At 44.4% G+C, this 21,727-nt stretch overlaps 1 protein-coding gene across 1 annotated transcript in view; it reads right to left on the bottom strand.

Annotated features, from left to right (window-relative positions):
- RHCG (Rh family C glycoprotein) overlaps positions 1 to 21,727 on the bottom strand; it is a 38,717-nt gene that overhangs the window by 12,151 nt on the left and 4,839 nt on the right. The window contains exons 2-6 of the mRNA XM_081839104.1: positions 9,741 to 9,927; positions 8,104 to 8,254; positions 4,661 to 4,808; positions 4,120 to 4,286; positions 409 to 546 (exon numbers count right to left, since the gene is read on the bottom strand). Of these exons, the coding sequence (XP_081695230.1) occupies positions 409 to 546; positions 4,120 to 4,286; positions 4,661 to 4,808; positions 8,104 to 8,254; positions 9,741 to 9,927 (791 nt within the window). The remainder of the gene's footprint in view (positions 1 to 408; positions 547 to 4,119; positions 4,287 to 4,660; positions 4,809 to 8,103; positions 8,255 to 9,740; positions 9,928 to 21,727) is intronic.

Genomic DNA, 21,727 nt, shown 5'->3' with positions numbered 1-21,727 from the left:
CTTTTCATTCAGCAGCCTAACAGCCCACGGATAGAAGCTGTTCTTTACCCTGTTGGTGCGACTCATCATGCTTCTATATCTTCTGCCTGAGGGCCGGAGATCAAGAAAGTGCCGGCCACACAAGCTTCTAAACATATACAATAATCTGATAATTGTGCAATAATAATAAGGGGTACATTGCAACATAGGAGCCGATTTGTAGGGGCTGAGGTAGTTTTGCCCCCCCAAAATGCATTTTCGAGGGGGCCAGGCCCCCTCAATTTCCAGAGGACATTTGGCTGTGCCCCAGCTATTCAAGAAATTGTATTGCACCCCCTCAGCCAGCTGGATCTTCCTCAATGCAGATCTCCATGTGTTGCCTTGAAGCTAGAGCTAATATTTTCTAAAAAGACTCAGAAGTGCCCTTACCGTGAAGTAGAAAAAGCCAACAGTAGACACAATGCCACAGATAAAACCAACAATGAGGGAGCCATATGCGGTGAGCATCATTTCTGCCGCAGTGCCCACAGCAACACCCCCTGCCAGGGTGGCATTCTGGATGTGGACCTGCACAAAACAGCAAATTCAGTATTTAATAATAATAATAATAATAATAATTTTATTATTTGTACCCTGACTGTCTAGCTGTGTTCACGGAACAACCACAAGGACCACCATTTATAGCACGAGGCTTCCTATTCCTGTGGTACAGTTAGGCCAGGAGTGGTGCCCTTCACACATTTTGGACTCCAACTCCCATCATCCCTGATGGTTGTCCACTGCTGGCTGGGGCTGATGGGAGCTGGAATCCAGCGACATCTGAAAGATCATGGGTTCCCCATCCCTGTTTTACAAAGGATGGAAGTGAAACTCACATCCCTTATCTCTCACATGCTGGTCCATACAATCTTAGGCTGTGTGCATTTATACTTCTGAAGTACAATCAGAGCACCTTTTACCCCTCAGAGAATCCTGGGCCCTGTACTTTACCCCTCACAGCTACAATTCCTGGCAATTGTTAAAGAAAATTACAGGGCCCAGAATTCTTTGAGGGAAGGAATGTGCTTTAAAGTAGGCATAGCCAAACTTGGCCCTCCAGATGTTTTGGGACTACAACTCCTATCACCCCTAGCTAACAGGACCAGTGGTCAGGGATGATGGGAACTGTAGTCCCAAAACATCTGGAGGGCCAAGTTTGGCTTTAAAGTGTGTACTTTGCCTTATTCTCCTTCTGTCCCCACTCTTTCTGGAGTCCTGTGGTTATGTCTTCTTCCATCACTCTTCTACAAACTGTTGGAAGCCAACCAAACCTTTCCAGCTCATTTGCCAAGCCTCTGCCCTTCTCCTTTCATGGTATCTACCCCTTGTCTCAGTTGCCCTTGTTGTTTGCTAGCACTTGGCTGCTGGACATTTGCAGGTTATCTTCAACTCAGAACAGACCCCCTTGAAATTAATGGGCCTAGGTTAGGCCATTAATTTCAATGGGTCTACCCTGACTAAAAATTAATTAGCTATAACCCTATGTTTACTTATGATCGCACATATTGTTTGTTTTGCACTCATTGCAGCTGAGATTGGAGGCTTCGCAGTCCATGGATCTTCGACAGCCACCTTCGCTGAATTGTTTTCAGTGCCTGCTAAAATGCTGGTGCATAATATGAAGTCTGGACATGTGGTTTTAATTAGGATAAGTGCTTTATTAGAGCATGGTACGGGTAACGGCAAGGTTGCAGGTTCGATCCCCTATGGGACGACTGCATATTCCTGCATTGCAGGTGTTCGGACTAGATGATCCTCAGGGTCCCTTCTATCTTCACAATTCTATGATAATGGCTTCATTTTATATTTTAATTTCTTTTACATAACTTGATTTCTTATGTTTGTTTTTATGTTTTTAAAATCACCATTTTAGATCGCATTTTGTAAATCCCTGGGAGGTATACCTGTTCTAGCAAGTGACACATAAATGTTGTTAAATAGAATAAATAAATAAACTGAGGTGTGCCCAGACTGTCAGTAGGGGGTGGGTTCAAGTGCACACTGAGAAACTGAGCTTTGGGCAGTTAAAGTGGATTAAAGTGCTTTGGTGACCTCAAGAAAATCACTTAACGGCAACAACAACAACTTTTGTGGTTAGGAAAGTGTTGGGGGAACGCGTTGAAAAGTGTATGATGAACCAATGATTCACGGGGTATAAACACTGCAGAAGCAAATGGGGATGAATGGTCATTGTCATATATAGCCTACCAGGAAATGAATAAGAATGAAAGCTCAGTCAACACCAGATATGATAATCTAACCACATGAGCTTTCTTCAAGCAAATCAGAATGACTGCTCAAAGAGCTTGTCATGCAGAGGATTCTGAGCAGCTTAAGTAACAGAATTCCAGGCCTTGCATCAGGGCTAGCCAACTCCCATCAGACCCAGCTAGTACTGTATAGTCAAGGATCGGGGATGATGCAGGTTGCAGTTGGAACAATATCTGGAGGGAGACCACCTTGGCTACCCAAGGAATGTGAGAAGGGCTGTAGCTCAATGGCAGAGCACATGTTTGTTCTCCAACTTTGTAGAGTTCAGTTCCCTATCAGGCATTAGAATCATAGTCACAGAATCAAATAATTGTAGAGTTGGAAGGGACCAATATGCTGCCCCTATCGCTTATGGCTGTGGGATGTAGTCCATTGGAGCAGTCAAAAGCAACATTCCTTGTTTGCCTAGAGTGGACACAGACAGGGAGATGTTGAACCAGCCAGCTGAACTTCCTGTCCCACCTGGTCTGGAGCATCCTCCCCCTGCATGTGACCAGGTAGGTGGGCGTGACCCTGGAAGACCTCACAAAAGGTCCAGCCATGCAGCCATCCTCCTCTTTTGATTCCTTTTCTTCTCTTGGACTGCACTGTTGGCTCTCTGCCAGCAGCACATGGCCCCATCCTTACAAGGGTGTAAGCCACATTGTATCTGTATCTGTAAGCTAAAGCCTGCCCTCAGGGATCCAACTGTGAACTGAATGTGAGTAAACTTCTTATTACTTTTAAAAGAAGCTTCTTGTGTCTTTATTCTTTTTAGGAGGGATAAAAGGGGACTCACCAGGAACAGAACCCAATCTGAACAAAGCCAGATTGGATTGCTTAAGTAAAGAGGTTCAAACGAATTTACCAACTACCTCCCTGCTATATATTGGGGAATGTCACTCTGCTGCTGACTCACAAGCATGATTTAGGAAGGATACTATGAAATCAATATATCCTCTCCTAGTATTTACAACATTCCCACAATAACACCTATGAAAGGTCTCCATAAATATTTTTCAATAAATATGAGAGGTTGTTTGCTCTTCCTGCTCAGTTCCTGCTCAGCCCCTCCTAGGCTGAACACGCCTCCTCAGAAATATCCAGATTTCATTGGATACCAGGATTAGGCACCTACCTACCCTCGCTTCCTTTCTGAAAAGAGGAGACATGCAAAGAGGTTCTCTCTGTGGACAAACGTGGTAGTGACTGGTGCCCATGGGATTTGTTCCACCAGCTTCAAAAGCTTGGTGATCTTGCCCTACATCTGCACTGAAATAATCTCAGGATTAGAAAGACCTCTCTCTGGATCCTTGGAGTGTTGTTGACAGTCTGAGCAGACAATAATGAACTATAGACGGTCTCATTATAATGGAGTTTCCTGCATTCAGTAGGCTATATTCTTATTAAGGGAAAGTGCCGCTCCTCCTCTTGCTCTCCAGAACCCAATTCTGTCTACTTGGTTCCATTGATTATCCTTCCGTTCTTTATTTTCCACTGGTGCCAGCTGCATGGCTGAAGAGATAAGCCTTCTCAGTTAAAAGGCACACTGAATAGTGGCTTGCCTCTTCAACATTTAGCAGAAAACGTTAGCATTCCCCCCACTTGCTCTTCCATAATGACCATTGGTGGTCCTTGGAAAAGTGGTTTGAAACCACTACACCCACAAATTTTGGAAACCTTTAATTTCCCTGTAACTCCCCCCAAAATAATTACTTGCCAGAGGCGTGTGTGGATCTGCATCTCCCTACAGTTCCTATGAGCCCACAAAACACAAGGAGCAAAGAAGGGAGCGTACTTATGTACCCCATGCTAGTGGTGGCAATGTGAAGATCGTCAGTCTTTGCTCACCATGTTCAGCTTGCCTTTCTTCTGCAACAAGCTCGAGAAGGCCACAGTCGTGAGGACACAGGCTGCCAGAGAGCAATAGGTGTTGATGGCAGCTCGGTGTTGGGCATCTCCATGATCAGAAATGGCAGAGTTGAAACTGGGCCAGTACATCCATAGAAATAAGGTGCCTGGAGGAAGAGGAGGGAAGAACTAACTTGCAACATCAGATCAACGGAAGCATCTAGATCAGTGAGTGGTTCCCAACTTTTTCGGTATATCAACCCACAAATCCAATTTTACTTGGGTTCATGACCCATTCATTCGTTGTAACATGAATTTTGGGCTGTAGTTCTTCTTTGCCACCAGTGAGTGGTCTCCAAGTGTTAAAATATAAGACTCAAGCCTTGCCAGTAACCATTATCAGTCTCTGAGCTACTTTGGCAGGATTAAGGATGGAGAGAAGGGACATTCTTCTCATTAGCAACCGGGCCCGATCTTCCCTAAGCCTGGCCACTCTGCAAGCTGAAGGCGGAAAGCATCAAAAACCAAAGGCAAATCTTACCAATCATAGAGAAGAGATCTGAGTGGTAGACAGAACCCTGCTTATCTTTGGTCTGCTCCAAGTTGGGGCGATACAAAATGGCGGTCACCACTAGCCCAAAATAAGCGCCAAATGTGTGAATGGTCATGGATCCACCAGCATCTTTAACCTGCAGTGATGGGAGAGAACAGGGGTCAGCCTTGGGAAGGAACGGGAGGGTCTCCATGACTGTCCCACAAGCAGCTAGACCACAATGAGAAAATACCCTCACAGAGCAACAATTCTCAGAGCGGTCTAACAATCCAATCCCTCTTCACAGAGAATTCTGGGAACTATATTTCTGTGAGGGGAATAAGGGCCTCCTAACAACTCTCAGAACCCTTACCAAACTACAACTCCCAGGATTATTTGGGAGAAGCCATGACTGTTAAAAGTGTTTTAAATGTGTGGTGTTTAAAATGCATGCCCTCCAACATGTTCAGGGTGAAAACTGGGATGTGCATCTTCCAGGCTGCGCTCCCAGGCAAGTCACATGACCAGTGCGAGAGTACACAGCCAAAACAACTCACATTTTGGGGCTCCGTGATCTCATGAGATATCGCGATCTCACTTGTTTTCAGGTGCCATGCTGTCACGTGAGAGAACAGAACCCCCAAATGGGATGTTCCCATTTAATCGGGGCAGTTGAGTGGTATGTAAAACATATGGTGTGAATGTGGCGAATCTTGGCAACAGTGAAAGCTTTCTCCAATGTAGTCAAGGCACCCTCCCCAAGCTCAGGACCACAGCAGAAGTCAAAGGCTTAAAGCTCCCCAACACCCCTCTTTTTATGCCAGAGTCCAGATCTAGATTGAGGGAGGCCTGTGTTCACTCACTGTTTTAAACAGGGGTAGGCAACCTAAGGCCCGGGGGCCGGATCTGACCCAATTGCCTTCTAAATTTGGCCCGCGGACGGTCTGGGAATCAGCACGTTTTTACATGAGTAGAATGTGTCCTTTTATTTAAAATGCATCTCTGGGTTATTTGTGGGACCTGCCTAGTGTTTTTACATGAGTCGAATGTGTGCTTTTATTTAAAATGCATCTCTGGGTTATTTGTGGCGCATAGGAATTCGTTCATTCTCCCCCCCCCCCCCCATATAGTCCGGCTCACCACATGGTCTGAGGGACGGTAGACCGGCCCATGGCTGAAAAAGGTTGCTGACGCCTGCTTTAAAACAACTACGATTTGTGCAATTGCTAATCCCATGAATGGTGTTCTGTCCAGTTTGGTTCTGAGCTTGGCACATAAAAACAGCGTTTTGGAGCTGATAAAAGAAGAATGTTATACGCGAAAATATAGGAAACTAATCTGGCTTTCTGTTTATGGAGTGAATTCATTGTAATATTATTTGGTGCAAATGACATGAATTTGGCAAACAAGTAATATTTCCTAGCGCTTGCAACATTGGTGGGCCTGAGTGAAGCCCAAGGCTGTCCTTGCATCCCACACAGTGACCAAAAAAAATCTATTTTTGAGCTTGCCTCCCTCAGGGCACAGTCCAGTTCCTCTATCTGATGGTCTGAAGAATGTCTTCCTCTGGGGGCCTTTACACACCATTGCCCTACTTGTGCAATCACATTCCACAAGGCCAGGACTGACTCCAGGTTTTTGGATAAGAGACCTGCGGATAGAGCTCCTCAACACCGCCTCCCCCCTTTGTTTTGCCAGACTCCTGATCTAAATTGGGGGAGGCCTGTGCCCACTCACCCATTAAAACAACTACTATTGTGCAATTGCTAATCCCATGAGTGCTGTTCTGTCCAGTTCTGTCCCCCAAGCAGTTTTCCTTTCATCCCTCCCCTTCCCACACAGGTGGGTTATTTGGCTGGCTGGGCCCCCACTCTTCCCCCTGCTAGTTGCTCTGCTACATCTGCACTATACATTTAAAGCAATATCATACACAGTCATAGCTTCCCCCAAAGAATCCTGGGAAATGTAGCTGGTTGAGGGTGCTGAGAGTTGGAAGGAAATCCCCTATTGCCAGGATAATAATAATAATAATAATAATAATAATAATAATAATAATAATTTATTTATACCCCTCTGGGCGGCTGCCAATCAAGTGTTAAAAACAGTACAGCGTTAAATATTAAAAACTTCCCTGAATGTCAGATGTCTTCTAAATGTCAGGTAGTTGTTTATCTCTTTGACATCTGATGGGAGGGCGTTCCACAGGGCGGGCGCCACTACCGAGAAGGCCCTCTGCCTGGTTCCCTGTAGCTTTGCTTCTCGCAGTGAGGGAACCTCCAGAAGGCCCTTGGAGTTTGATCACGGTGTCTGGGCTGGATGATGGGGGTGGAGAGGCTCCTTCAGGTATACAGGGCTGAGGCCGTTTAGGGCTTCAAAGGTCAGCACCAACACTTTGAATTGTGCTCGGAAATGTACTGGGAGCCAATGCAGATCTCTCAGAACCGTCAGCAGCTCCCGGCTGATTGCCCAGGAAGGTATAAAGACAAGGAAGCGCTTCATACAGTCCTTTTTTATTTCATATTTTACAGAGAGAGTCCGTAGAACCCAGCCTCTTGGATAATGGCATGGTCCTGAGTAAATCTCCACTCCCCTTCTCTCCCACTTCTTCATTCGTCATCTCTTCTATGGGTGCTGATAAATGCCCTTTGAATTTGAGCTCTTTGCTCTCCTAGTTTTAAGGCTCACCAGGTTCTGGGAGACGGTGGGTCTGGAATGCTTTCTAGTGATAACATGTCAGCCAGCTGCTGCTCCGGCCCTGCCGGCTCCTCCAATCCCCTGATTTCCCAACTTTCCCCCTCATCTGCCTCTGAGTTGAGACCTCCCTCAACCCCTTGTTGTAAATCTATCCTGTCTTCCTCTTCCTCCTCCCTGGAAGGGTCAGGGTGGGGAGGCGGTCTCCACCATTCATCCTCTGCCCAGTCCCTGACACCTATTCTCCTTACAGAGCAGCAGAGGACTTTGGGCTTCCAGATTTCAGTGGCACCCTATGCAATACCAAAATTTGGTGCCTCCCCCCTGGCCTCTCACCTTCCTTTGTTTGTCACTGTTACAACGTCCCTGCAGCACCCTCTAGGTTTGGCGCCCAGTGTGGGCGAACCAGTCACGCTGCCCTAAATCCACTTGTGTGCAGAGCTATATTTCCCAAAGTTTCCTGGGAAGGAGAATTAATTGTGAAACCACTCAGGCACTAGTAAGTATCTGTGGACTCAGCTACATTGGCAAAGAAAAAGCGCCTCGTATGCGCTGTATATGCATTATAACACTGTGACACCAGGTGGCGCTGTGGAGTTCCATTTTTGCCAACCAGATTTCTCATACAAAGCTTACAGCGTGTTTAACTGAAACGCTTCTTGGATGTGTCTCGATCCAGCCTGTGTGTGTGTGTGTGTGTGTGTGTGTGTGAGAGAGAGAGAGAGAGAGAGAGAGAGAGAGAGAGTGTTAAATAGCCTTACATGGAGCAGGTCCAGTAGGATGTATTCATTAACGGAGAAGAGAGTCACTTGAAACAATGTCATGATCAGCAGCTGCACAGGACTGATTTTGCCCAGGACGGCACCAAAGGCGATGCAGACAGAACCCACACAGAAATCTGCACCAATCATGCTGAGAGGAAGAGGAAGAGGAAAGTTAGAAACATTTATGTATACAGCACATTTATGTATACAGTGGTACGTCAGGTTAAGTACTTAATTCGATGATGGGATGATGGGAGCTGCAGTCCAATAACAGCTGGGGCTGGAACGACAGGTACAAATCCCTATGTAGCCAGAACAGCACCTTCACCACAAGCAGGTGGTACTGGTAGGCTTGAGGGAACCTCGAGGTTTGCTGAAGCACAACATTACAGTGGTACCTCTAGTGATGTACTTAATTCGTTCTGGAGGTCCGTACTTAACCTGAAACTGTTCTTAACCTGAAGCACCACTTTAGCTAATGGGGCCTCCTGCTGCCACCAGAGCATGATTTCTGTTCTCATCCTGTTCTTAACCTGAAGCACTAGTTCTGGGTTAGCGGAGTCTGTAACCTGAAGCGTATGTAACCTGAAGCGTATGTAACCTGAGGTACCACTGTATACAGTGGTATCTCGGGTTACAGACACTTCAGGTTACACGTTTTCGGGTTTCTTCTGGGTTTCGGCACTCGCGCATGTGCAAAATTACTAAATTGCGCTTTGTGCATGCGCAGAAGCGCCAAATCGTGACCCGCGCATGCACAGACACAGCGCTGCGGGTTGCAAACATGCCTCCCGCACGGATCACATTCGCAACCCGAAGTTCCACGGCATATCAAAACCTGTATAAACCAGTGTACTTCCATCTTGAGTCCCCAGACTGTTGGACCAGTAGCGGATCGTGTGTTGGGTGGCAATCAGGTATGGTGCAAACAGACCTGCGGGAGCCCTGGATGGGCTCTGCTGCTGCACATCACCATGTCATTTTCAGCACACCATTGTCCTTCTGCCTCTAATTCCACCCATATGACTGACTGGAGATCAGGCAAGCACCACTGCCTCCCCATGCCGCCTGCTACTGCGTTGGATCACAACTCCCATCATCCTAACCATTAACTAAGCTGGCTACAGTGATGATGGGAGTTGTAGTCCAACATCTGGGACCCAAGGATGAAGCAACGCTGGTATAATCTGAATCCCTTCTGCATCAGGAGGCCCTCAAGAGTCACAGGGAGGACAGAAACACCACGTGTGGATCTTCCATCTTTCCTGGTCCCCTTTGTCTCTCCTTTACTTTACTTTCCTGTTACAGTGGTACCTCAGGTTAAGTACTTAATTCGTTCCGGAGGTCCGTACTTAACCTGAAACTGTTCTTAACCTGAAGCACCACTTTAGCTAATGGGGCCTCCTGCTGCCACCAGAGCATGATTTCTGTTCTCATCCTGAAGCAAAGTTCTTAACCTGAGGTACTATTTCTGGGTTAGCAGAGTTTGTAACCTGAAGCGTATGTAACCCAAGGTACCACTGTACAACAAACTGGTTTTTTCACCAGTGTATCACATTAACCTTAGAGTCCAGCCAAGAAATACGGGACCCCCACCCACCCACCCCAGCCAGGTTTCATATGGGCAAACTTACCTTTCCACTCCAATGAGTATCTTCCCATTCTCAAAGGTATGAAACCAGCCCTGAACCAGGAGAGCCCACTGGATCCCAAAGGCGGCAAGGAGGAAGTTGAACGCAACAGCTCCAAAACCATAGCGTTGAAGAAATGTCATGAGGAACCCAAAGCCCACAAAAATCATCACATGAACATCTTGGAAAGCTGCATTAAAGAAACAAATTTCATTGACGTTGGTTCAAAAACATGTGTTCAATAGAATAAGAAAACAAGAAGAACATAACGTTTAGAGAAGATTGGAAAGCGTTTATGGAATATATAGGAAATAACTGTGTACAGCTGAAAACGCTGGCAGCGTTAAGATAAATTCAACAGTGTAAATAAGTTATGATGGATGTAATAATGGAATGGGACGCGGGTGGCGCTGTGGGTTAAACCGCAGAGCCTAGAACTTGCCAATCAGAAGGTCAGCAGTTCAAATCCCCACGACGGGGTGAGCTCCCGTTGCTTGGTCCCTGCTCCTGCCAACCTAGCAGTTCGAAAGCATGTCAAAGTGCAAGTACATAAATAGGTATTGCTCTGGCGGGAAGGTAAATGGCGTTTCCGTGCGCTGCTCTGGTTCTCCAAAAGCGGCTTAGTCATGCTGGCCACATGACCCAGAAGCTGTACGCCGGTTCCCTCGGCCAATAAAGCGAGATGAGCGCCGCAACCCCAGAGTCGGCCACGATTGGACCTAATGGTCAGGGGTCCCTTTACCTTTACTAATAATGGAATACTGAATGGTATAGTTTCTGTAAAATATGCAGGGATTGTAACAAGAACCATGGAATGAGAAGAAGGGAAGTCACTGATATCTTAAGGATGTGAAAATGAGTATTTTAAATTGTAAAACAGAAAATTAAATAAAAATTATATATAAAACAAAAGTATGTGTTCACCCCAACCCTCATCTCACTTTATCTGCATATCTAGCAACCATGCTCGCTTCCTGTTTTATTTCATTTCACTTCTAATTCCCACACCAACTTTCAATATTACTATGCACAAGGCGCTTTACAGCAACAGAATATGCAACAAAGAACACACACCAGATGATAATCTGATCCAATACAAAAAGTCATAATAAAACATAACTTTAAAATGGAACGGCTTAAATCAAACAAAGTAATATTCAATAATCTATTAGAATATAAGAGTACACAATAAAATCAACTCTCAAAATACCAGCAAATAATAATTAAACAGAAATTCACTCTTAACAATGTCAATAAATAATTGCTAAACTATGATCAATAAAAATAACTGTGTCACGATGCATAAAATACCACAGTACCTACAAAACCATGTAAAAGGATCAAGTTGAGAAACAAAGATGCACAACTTATAAAACTTTTTTAAAAAATAAAAATCCCTAAACCTAAAAATCCCTAAAAATCTCTAAATTCTGCTATCACACACAAGTGGCATCGAATGATGCCTTAAGAATACAAAAACATAAGCAGAGCTCTGGTGGATCAATGGAATATACTTAGGAAACTGCATCATACAAAGTCAGATCATTGGCCAATCTAGCATACTATTGTCCAATGACAATGACTTTCAGGAAGCAGCCTTTTCCTAGTCCAGCTGGAGATGCTGAGGACTGAACCTAGGACCTCCTGCAAGCAAAACAGATGCTCAACCACTGAATTATAGCCTTTCCTGATTAGTATCAGACCGGGGGACCACCTAATTGTGTTGGTTTTAAAATTTTGTTTGTTGTTTCGGTTAGAGAGGAAATACTTTAGATAAATTAAAAAGGAGAATTCCCTGGGAGCCTAAATCAAGGTTTGGGGCAAGTACTCTTTGATGAGAGAGCACCAGCAGATATTTAAAATCACAAACATGCAGCAAAGTAAAGCAAAGAAGTACAGGCTGTTAGACCTTTAAAATATCCCCTTCTAAGTTGCTTCCCAAGCCCCCCACTTCCCTTAGCATAGAAAGAGACCACATGTTTGGTAAGTTAAAAAATGATTTAGTTGCCAACTCTTCAAAGGTTCATACAGCAGCAAGAAAAGACAGGCGGTATAACTTATGCTGCTGAATGGTAAATGTTTCTAAATTATTTGTATAGAAACACAAAGATGGCTTGCTTAAGCCATGCGGTCTAAGCTTGGATCTCCTTACTAGTCAGATTTACAGAGTGGAAGAGAGAGAAAAGAGTTTGGTAACCTTTTATCCCAAGGTGAAGGGGTTTGACCCAGTTAAGCTGGGCAGGACAGCTTATCCTATGGTAATCTTATAATTATACAATAATAATAACTAGTGATGCATTGCAATGACCAATGCAGACCCCATGTGTTGCTTTGCAGCTAGATCTACTGCTGTGCACATATGCGGCAAATGATTTGGTATGCTCCAGTATCTTCTTTCAGAGTGACTTAAGTTGTGTTTCCCATGAAATTCCATTGTATGTAGCAGAACTTGCATATCATTCTCTTGAAACTGAAGCAGCTGGAGTTTCATTCCTAAATGCTTAGGTTTGGGGACATACAGAACAACTCTGAGCTCATCAAGACTTTGTTCAGCTTCGAGGGCCTTCTGGCGGTTCCCTCACTGCGAGAAGTAAGGTTACAGGGAACCAGGCAGAGGGTCTTCTCGGTGGTGGCACCCGCCATGTGGAATACCCTCCCACCAGATGTCAGAGAAATAAACAACTATCTGACTTTTAGAAGACATCTGAAGGCAGCCCTGTTTAGGGGAGTTTTTAATGTTCAATGTTTTAATATTCTGTTGGGAGCTACCCAGAGTGGCTGGCGAAACCCAGTAAGATGGGTGGGGTATAAATATATTATTATTATTATTATTATTATTATTATTATTATTATTATTATTATTTGAAAGCAAGCAGATTTGTGAAACCCCAAACTATGGACTTCTCATTCGGAAACCTCTAGAAGAGACCGGAAACATCCTGTTATTTGATGTTGCCATTGAAATATTCTTTTTTCGTGTGTGTGTATCACGCACTGATATACTGCCATTTGCACTACACAAGGTACACAGCGCACAGCAATTTCCCACCCACCCCCTTGGGCTTCTGCAACTCTGTCTGCATTGCAAAACAAGTCTATATATTTCCAGCCACTTGCCATCCATCATGTCCTCGAGATAGAAATCAGCTCCAGTGATGTAAAATGACACTCGGCAATTATCAGTGGTCCAGGAGGTCCTTAGGCTGCTGAATAAGACCAAGATGAGGGTTATGTTTCCTCCATCATTTGGCCTGGGAATTCCCACCATACACAAACAAGTAAACTTGCATGAATCAGCCCATATTCTGCCCTCATGTATTTAAAGGGCATATGAACTGTGGATTATATACAGTGGTACCTCGGGTTAAGTACTTAATTCATTCCAGAGGTCTGTTCTTAACCTGAAGCACCACTTTAGCTAATGGGGCCTCCTGCTGCCGTCGCACCATCAGAGCACGATTTCTGTTCTCATCCTGAAGCAAAGTTCTTAACCTGAAGAACTATTTCTGGGTTAGCAGAGTATGTAACCTGAAGCATATGTAACCTGAAGCGTATGTAACCCAGGGTACCACTGTACTTGCATTTCAAATCTGGCCCAGATCCCTGAGAAATGGAACATGAATCACTGGGCTAAGTATATTCCTGTTCAGAATGGAAAGAAGCAGAAGTCCCAGCAAAGGAAGAATGGGTACAAAAACTTATGGAATATACAGAAATGGTGAAACTCACCAGAAGAATAAGAAATCAAAATAGCAAACTTTTTTAAATAAAAGAATGGAAATGGTTTATTGAATATTTACAGGTGAACTGCAAACAGATAAAAGTATTGGCAGGATTATTGTAATAACCTGCAGTTTCGTAGCAGTTTATATTTAAAGTAGCAAATTAAATGAATTTGGATATGCAGAAGATATTAAAAAATAAATTTAAGGAACCACAGAAAGAGCGGGGAGGAAGTCAGACTTTGAAATGTTAAAATGATGGTAAAATTTATGAAATGTATAAATTTGAAAAGTATAAATAAAACTTTTTTAAAGGGAATGGGTACACAGCTGGCAAACCAGCTGAAAAAGGTAAAAAGCACACACTCTGTGCCCCCAAGATCATATGTGCTTCCTCTTCCATGGAGAATTTAATGGTGGGAATATATTAATCATATTTAATCCTACAGAGACCTGTGTGGGTGTGTTAATAACAAAGGAAAGTGGCAGCAAGCCTGTATTCCAAAGTGTGGGGCTTTAGCAGTCTCTCTGATGAGGAGAAAACCCCTAACAGAATTTCATTCTTATGCTTAGGCAGAATAGTGATGCATGGGAATATGCTGTTAAACCTTATTTATTCCATTTAGCTGTGTAAAGCAGCTGTCCCCCTTTCTATCCCTCCTGCAATGAAGCAGACCACACACTGAAGTAAGTTTAAAATACTTTACTTACGTATTTGATGTCACAGTCCTGAATTATTCTATGCAGCAACGATAAGAAATGCAGGCATATGGGTAAAAGGAAAGCAGCAAGATAGCTTCAGACAGGTGTCTGGAGCTGGGAGCTATTGAGAGACACATGCTGCTTCCATAGCTGAGAGCTATGGAAGGAGAATGGGATTGTAAAGAAAGGAGAATGGGAAAAGAAGATAAGATATACAGCATTTCCTCCCCCCACTGGGGGTGAGGGGACATGACCTAAAAGAACCTTCTCTAGCAATTAGAACTCTGTGGTCATTGACCCCTTTCATATACTAGCAATCATGCCAGTGGCGTAGCGTGGAGGGTGCAGGGGGGGCCGGGCGCAACATCTGGGGGGGGGCGCGCTCGCCGCCTCCGGAGTCGCCGAAGAACCTCGGCCGCAGGCTGTAGCAGAGCCCCATGTCTCACAAAACCGATGAGCTGTGCACGCGTCCGGGCTGAAGGCGTCCGGCAGGCAGTGGCTCTCAGCGGTCCCCGCGCGTCAGGGCCACGGAGGGCGCGCCAGGCAGCCCCTCCTCACAGCCCTGCCGCTGCTGCTGCTGCAGCTGCTGGGCCATGTTGCATTTTCCTCGCCTCTCTGCCCTCCTCCTCCTCCGGGCAAGCGGCATCATTTGGGCGGCAGTGCCAGCGGCAACTCGCCTCAGATCACCTGACATGGACCCCCCGCCGCCGCCGTGGCTACCTTACCGTAAATACCCCAGCCCAGGCAGCAGCAAGAAGAAGCTGGCAGCGGCGGCAGGTTAGGGGTTAGGGGCGCAAATTACTTGCCTTGCCCCGGGTTAGGGGGCGCAAATCACTTGCCTTGCCCCAGGTTATGGGGCGCAAATTACTTGCCTTGCCCCGGGTGCTGACAACCCACGCTATGCCGCTGAATCATGCAGTTCTGTCTGACTGCAAAATCTCCCAGTGATCTGGCCAAGTAGGATCTGGAGCCCCCAGAAGCAGCCCAGAACAGTAAAGGGGGAGTCAGGCCTTTGTGGGAGACTGGCAGGGATCTCTCCCCCAGAAAGGGACACAGTGACCAACTCCAACTGGATGCTCATGGGAAACACTCAGACAGGATCTGAGCAGAAGATCACTCTCCCTTCCAGTGGTTTCCAGCAACTGGTATTCAGAAGCATCACAAAAAGTATGTGAAAGATGTACCTCAAGGCTGTCAGAGGAAGGGTAAGGGGTTGTTCAATGAATCCCATAAAATCTTGCATTGTTTTCACTAATGTTTGCTTCTGCTACCAGACAGCCTCAATCTACCAATGTATTTAGAGAAGCCTAGTCAAAGTTAACCTGCAGAGGTGGAAAGGATGGTAGCAGGACCAAGCAAGATTGAATTCCCCAAGAGCATCGGTAGGCAAACAAAGGCCCAGGGGCCAGATCCAGCCCAATCGCCTTCTAAATCCAGCTCATGGACAGTCCAGGAATCAGCATGTTTTTACATGAGTAGAATGTGTCCTTTTATTTAAAATGCATCTCTGAGTTATTTGTGGGACCTGCCTGGTGTTTTTACATGAGTAGAATGTGTCATTTTATTTAAAACATATCTCTGGGTTATTTGTAGGGCATGGGGATTCGTTCTTTTCTCTTTTTTTTCAAAATATAGTCTGGCCTCTCACAAGGTCTGAGGGACACTGGACCGGCCCCCTGCTGAAAAAGTTTGCTGACCCCTGCTCAAGAGGATAAAGACTTTATAAAAGAATGGGAAAAAATTACAAATTATCTAGGAGACCACTGTAAGCTGATAGAAGCAAGAGCAGGATTTTGACACACTTGTAGTGTAAAAAATATTATGGACAATATGGTTCAATATAAAAACTGGATTACAGACTAATGTGCAGTTGTAGATGTTTTAAAACAAGACCCCCTGGACAGGATGGGGGAACATCGTGAGATTCAGAGAATCTCCACATATAGTATTACTTTATTGATGTGTGTTTATTTGTATTTTTTATTTGTAAAATTAATAAAATGTTTTGTTTTATTAAAAAGAATTCCCCATTCATGAGATGATGGGCTGTGGGCGCCAACCAGCTTTCTTCAGGTACATGAAAGATTTCCACGCAGGGAGCTTTCTCATACACCCAGACCCAACAGCACTGGACTCCCCACAAGGTGGTACAGTCCTTTCTGCAGGGATTGGCTGTTACTTGATGTAACATTTCATAGAATCATAGAGTTGGAAGAGACCACAAGGGACATTGAGTCCAACCCCCTGCCAAGCAGGAGTTGGCATTTGAAGCCAACAGCTGGGATAGTTCCCTCAATAGCGCTTGAGACTCTTAATCTCAGGGTTGTGGGTTCAAGCCCACGATGGGCAAAAGATTCCTGCATCACCGGGGGTTGGAGTAGATGACCCTGGTGTTCCCTTCCAACTCTACAATTCTATGAATCTATAAACAGTCATGGCACCCCCCTCTTCTTGGAGAGTGGAAAACCTCCTGGGATTGCTTTGGGAACTCGTGTGATTCAGAGGCAAAGTTAAAATGTGTCAGTTAAATTTCAAGTTAGTACAATAAGTACAGAAAGAATAAAGTAAGCGTTGTCTAGCAGAACACAAAGGAATGTTAATCCTATGCAAAAGTGGAGGAGGAAAGAGATAAAATTGCACGTCAATAGGAAACAGGATTGTCCAGTTCGGATTGTATCCCTTAACCAACACAAATGAAGAACTCTGGCAGCTGAGTCAGTCATAACCAACATATTCTATCCCTAATAAAATATATTCATGTAGACTCTCAGAAGGAGAAAATGTTGTAACGCTACTACTGCCACCAGTAGAGGAAGTTTAATGATTAAACAGTGTCTGGCTTAATCCAGGATTTCTACTGATGTGAGGGTGAGACTGAGCAGCTGAGCTTTCCAGGGACTGAGGGAACTAGCCGAGATTCTCATCTCAAACTCATGTTTAATGAAGTGAGGTGTTTTGTTTATGAAACCCAAGTGAAGAGCGTGTGATTTTCCCCAAGCACGTCACATCGGAACTCTGTTAATATCAATGCCATTGTAAAAGTCCTGGGTGTGTGGGAGCATTTGGAAGAGGCTGCGTAATAGAGAAAAAACAAAACACCCAGGCTCTGCCATATTCCCAAAGTGGTGGCAGTTCGTGAATGAGGAAGACATCCAGTGACATCACACCCAGCTGAAATGAAGGAAGGTTACCATCTGCACCATACGTTTAAAGCAGTAGCATACCACTTTAAGCAGTCATAGCTTCTCACAGAGAATCCTGGGAAATGTAGTTTGTTCAAGGGTCTGAGAGTTGCAGTCCTCGAGAGTGGTTTAACAATCAATCCCTCTTCCCAGGGAACTCTGGGAAATGTAGGCCATTTCCTTCAAGGGTACAGTACTTGGAACTGTAGCTCTCTGAAGGGTAATCCACAGTTCCCAGGGTTCCTTAGGAGAAGCTATGTGCTTTCAGTGCATGGTATGGAATGCGTGTGACCTTGAAAAACAGGGTGCCTCTGAGCAGATGCTTAGACTTGCAATTTGTTTTCAGTACCAGAACTGAACTAAGCTTACAGTCCATTCACACAAAATTCCACTCCTGGTTATCTTTCTTCTGTTCAGCAGCCTACTTTAGGTGGAAAAAGTCAGCTTGTTGCTACTGTTAAACAACTGGGAGTCAGAAAACCTGGCCCAGGAAAAGCTAACATGCTGCCCTACAGATGTTGTGTGGACTATAATTCCCATCAGTCACAGCCAGCATGGTGAATGATCAGGGATGATGGGAGTTCCAGTCCACAACAGCTGCACTGTCCTTGCCAATCTCCTTCAAATTAGCCAGGGATCCCAGTTGACTTTAAAGCAAACTAGTTGGCCCAACCAAAAGAGCTAATGACTCCTTTTCAGTCCCTTCATATTCTGTGGAACCCACAGGGCTGCAAAGACCAACAACAATACTACTAGTCAATACAAAAAATTCATTCCAGTAGTCTCAGACGTATCTGAAGAAGTGTGCATGCACACGATAGCTCATACCTAGAACTAACTTAGTTGGTCTTTAAGGTGCTACTGGAAGGAATTTTTTGTTTTGACTATGGCAGACCAACACGGCTACCTATCTGTAACTGGAACTACTAGTCAATGTTATTTTTCTATAAAAAGAGGTGCAACGAATTAGTGCATATAATGCATGTTTGCATGTATCTGAGAAAGGGTGGTAGTAATTCTTTCCTTGAAACCTAAGAAACAGCGCACAGTTTCTCCCCAATCCTGTGACTGCTTTTCTCCTCCAGCCTATACCGCTTGAATTGAGTCAGGCTTCACCTTCTCTCTGTTTGGCACCTATCCAAATTGGGCAAAACAACACACATTCTGATACACCCATTGAGGCATCTAATCATAAGCCTGCATTTTTATCAAAGCTTCTATATGTTTAATCAGGGCTTGCATTTTAAAATAAGCTTAAAGATTTTCAAATGTTTCATGCCAGGCAGAAGACCAGCTGCTTAGAAAGAACCTTGGCAATGTTTTCCTCCTGAACAAGGGGCCCCCTGATTTATAGCAGAAAACAATTCTCAAAGTCGTAAAAAAAAAAAAAAGGAAATTACAGGATGAGAGCGAGGACACTGATCCTACATGTTACAGAAGATAAAAAAGCAGAGATAAACACAATTAGGAATGGGTAAAATAACACCATGGGCCTCCCATTAAAACTTGAGCCGTATTTTCCTAAGGCCAGGAGCAATGGAGAAGCATCTAGCTGGCTGTGAAAGGAGGGGTGTAAACTGAAGAGGCTTCTTTTAAAGCTGTTTTTTACTGAGTTCCTTTTTTTTACTTTACAAAGGCCTTATTCCTTTTAAAAGGCTACCTATGATAATGTATGAAATATATTAGCTTAAATATATTGGCTTAAATGTAATTATGCAAAGGATTTAAGAAATGCTAGATTCTTATTTCATATAGTTGTAAGAGTTGTAACTATCCTGAAATTAAGTCAGCCACCAGCCTAGCCCCCCTGCCAGACAGGAGACGCCATCGAGCACTCCTGATATATAGTCGTCAGGCCTTTTTGTTTAGAAACCATCAAATGAAGGAGATCTTTCAATGTTGATGTGAACTCAAGATCCTTGACATCTGTTGAAGATAAAAATTTAAGATTAACCATCTGTTTTAGAAGGCAATAGGGCAAGGAGGGCAAGAGGTGAGCTGGTAATTAAGATTCCTTGTTGAGACATATGTAAGATATATTACTACTTATTTGTCATTTATAGATGTAACAATATATAGCTCTTTGTGTTCCATAAAAGGGTGAGGAAATGGGTGTATCTTTTGTGATTGGTTCTAGCAAACAGCCAATAGGAATTTCAACCAGGCTGATTGGACAGAGGCAGCCACAGGAGGAGCAAGGGGGCTGGATTAAGGAAATATAAGTGCTGGCCAGAATGGCAGGAGGCCAGGCCAGAGCTTGGTAACCATATACCACTGAGCCTCTCATTTATTTGTCTGACAAATAAATTATTATTTTAATTTCTCTATTGCTGCGTTGAATATTTCATTCCAGCTAAGCGTTAACCACAAGCAGGGCGCTACACCATTAACATCCATCCCCACATGGTTGTATACAGGGAAGAACCAGGCACAAGAACCAAGACAGGTAAGATGAGAAGGAATCGAGAGGATGGGCTGCTCAGGGGCGATGGGCACAGAACGGGGAAGCGCTCCAAACATTACAAAGAGGGATGGGAGAGGAATTTGCTTTCCTTTGCAATTTAAGGTGAAACTACCCAATTCACCGTGGGACGCGGGTGGCGCTTTGGGTTAAACCACAGATCCTAGGGCTTGCTGATCAGAAGGTCGGCGGTTCGGATCCCCGTGTCAGGGTGAGCTCCCGTTGCTCGGTCCCTGCTCCTGCCAACCTAGCATTTCGAAAGCACGTCCAAGTGCAAGTAAATAGATAGGTACCGCTCCGGCGGGAAGGTAAACAGTGTTTCTGTGCGCTGCTCTGGTTCACCAGAAGCGGCTTAGTCATGCTGGCCACATGACCCAGAAGCTGTACACCAGCTCCCTCAGCCAATAAAGCGAGATGAGCGCCACAACCCCAGAGTCATCTGTGATTGGACCTAATGGTCAGGGGTCCCTTTACCTTTACCTTTACCCAATTCACACCTCTCGAACTGATACATGAACGTAAAAGACATTTATCCTTTGTAAGGTCCACTTTTCAGAAATCTGCAGTGCAATTCTCCAACCAAGCTGCATCCATATATTAGAGGGAGGTGTGCATATAAATACATATATTAGTAAAAAAACACGCCCAAAAACTGCATGCACATTCTGCTTGCCCAAATGAGTATGTTAGTCAAAACTGCCTGCAAAAACATATCATTAGGAGAAATTAGTGCTAGAACGTTGACACTTTTTCATAAGCATTTCTTAATAATTGCAAACTGCTATGGAAATGTAGATAACTTGAGTTTAAGATTTGAAAAAAATTGAGAAACTTAAATGGACAGTTTCTCCGATAATGGAGTTGTTTAACACATGTGGAGAACAGCTGCACTGCCTAAGATTTATCTTCAAGCTTGCTAAGAGTGGCCAGTTTTTCTCTGCTCTTTTTTCCCCTATTCTTCCAAAAGAATAGCAAAAGAAACAAAGACTTGCTGACATTTAGGTTTGACATTTCCTTTCCCCCCATAGCCTTTGGTTCAAGTGAAAGTCTTGTTTTGCTGACCCCAGCCTAATCAAATTCAGTATTCATTTCCATGTACATTTACCTGAAGGGAAGCCCCTTGAACTCAGTGAGCCTGACAGTGCAATCCTATTCATGTCAAAGCAAGACCCATTGATTTACTCTCTGATAAGAGATTCAGAGTTCTGTGGAACTCTGAAGCTTACTCATTTCTTGATGACATTGAAATTTTTCTTCGCACAAGTATTGCACTGTTGTGGATTTCCACCCCACCAAGCCCCTTACCCATTACATATGGCAATGTTAAGGCACCCAGGCTGTAGTACAGGAATAGGAAACCTGTGGCCTTTCAGATGTTGTTGGACTTCAACTCCCAGCATCCTTGGCCAGCGTGACCAATGGCCAGGTAATGATGGGAGTTGTAGTTCATCAGCATCTGAAAAACCACCCAGGTCTTTCCTCTTAGTGCTTAAACTGGTGAAACCATCATTCTCTCCCCACATGGATTTCTAAGAGCTGTGGTCCTGTGTGAGTTGCATACAGATTTATAAGAGAATTCTCAGCATCCCCACCAAGCTACAGTTCACAGGATTTATTTTTATTTTTTTAGAGCCATGCCTGCTAAGCTGATACAAAACCAATATAAATTAGAAATGCAGATGTTCCTGAATTCTCCATTAGAGTGTAATCAATACAGATCACAAATTTAAAGCCCAAGGCTGCCCCCAAAGAATCTTGGGAACTGTAGTTTACCCCACACAGAGCTATAGTCTACAGTTTCCAGGGAACTACAGTTCCCAGGATTCTTTGGGGAGAGTCACATGCTTTAAATGTATGGCATGGATGTGTCAATTGCACATTTAACCAATTCACACATTGGGCTGCTGCTGAAGCAGAGATCTG

Source organism: Podarcis erhardii (assembly GCF_964252035.2).
Source record: "Podarcis erhardii genome assembly, chromosome: 14".
NCBI lineage: Eukaryota > Metazoa > Chordata > Lepidosauria > Squamata > Lacertidae > Podarcis > Podarcis erhardii.
The sequence above is the reverse complement of the archived record's forward strand: the minus strand, read 5'-3'. Positions and strand labels throughout refer to the sequence as shown.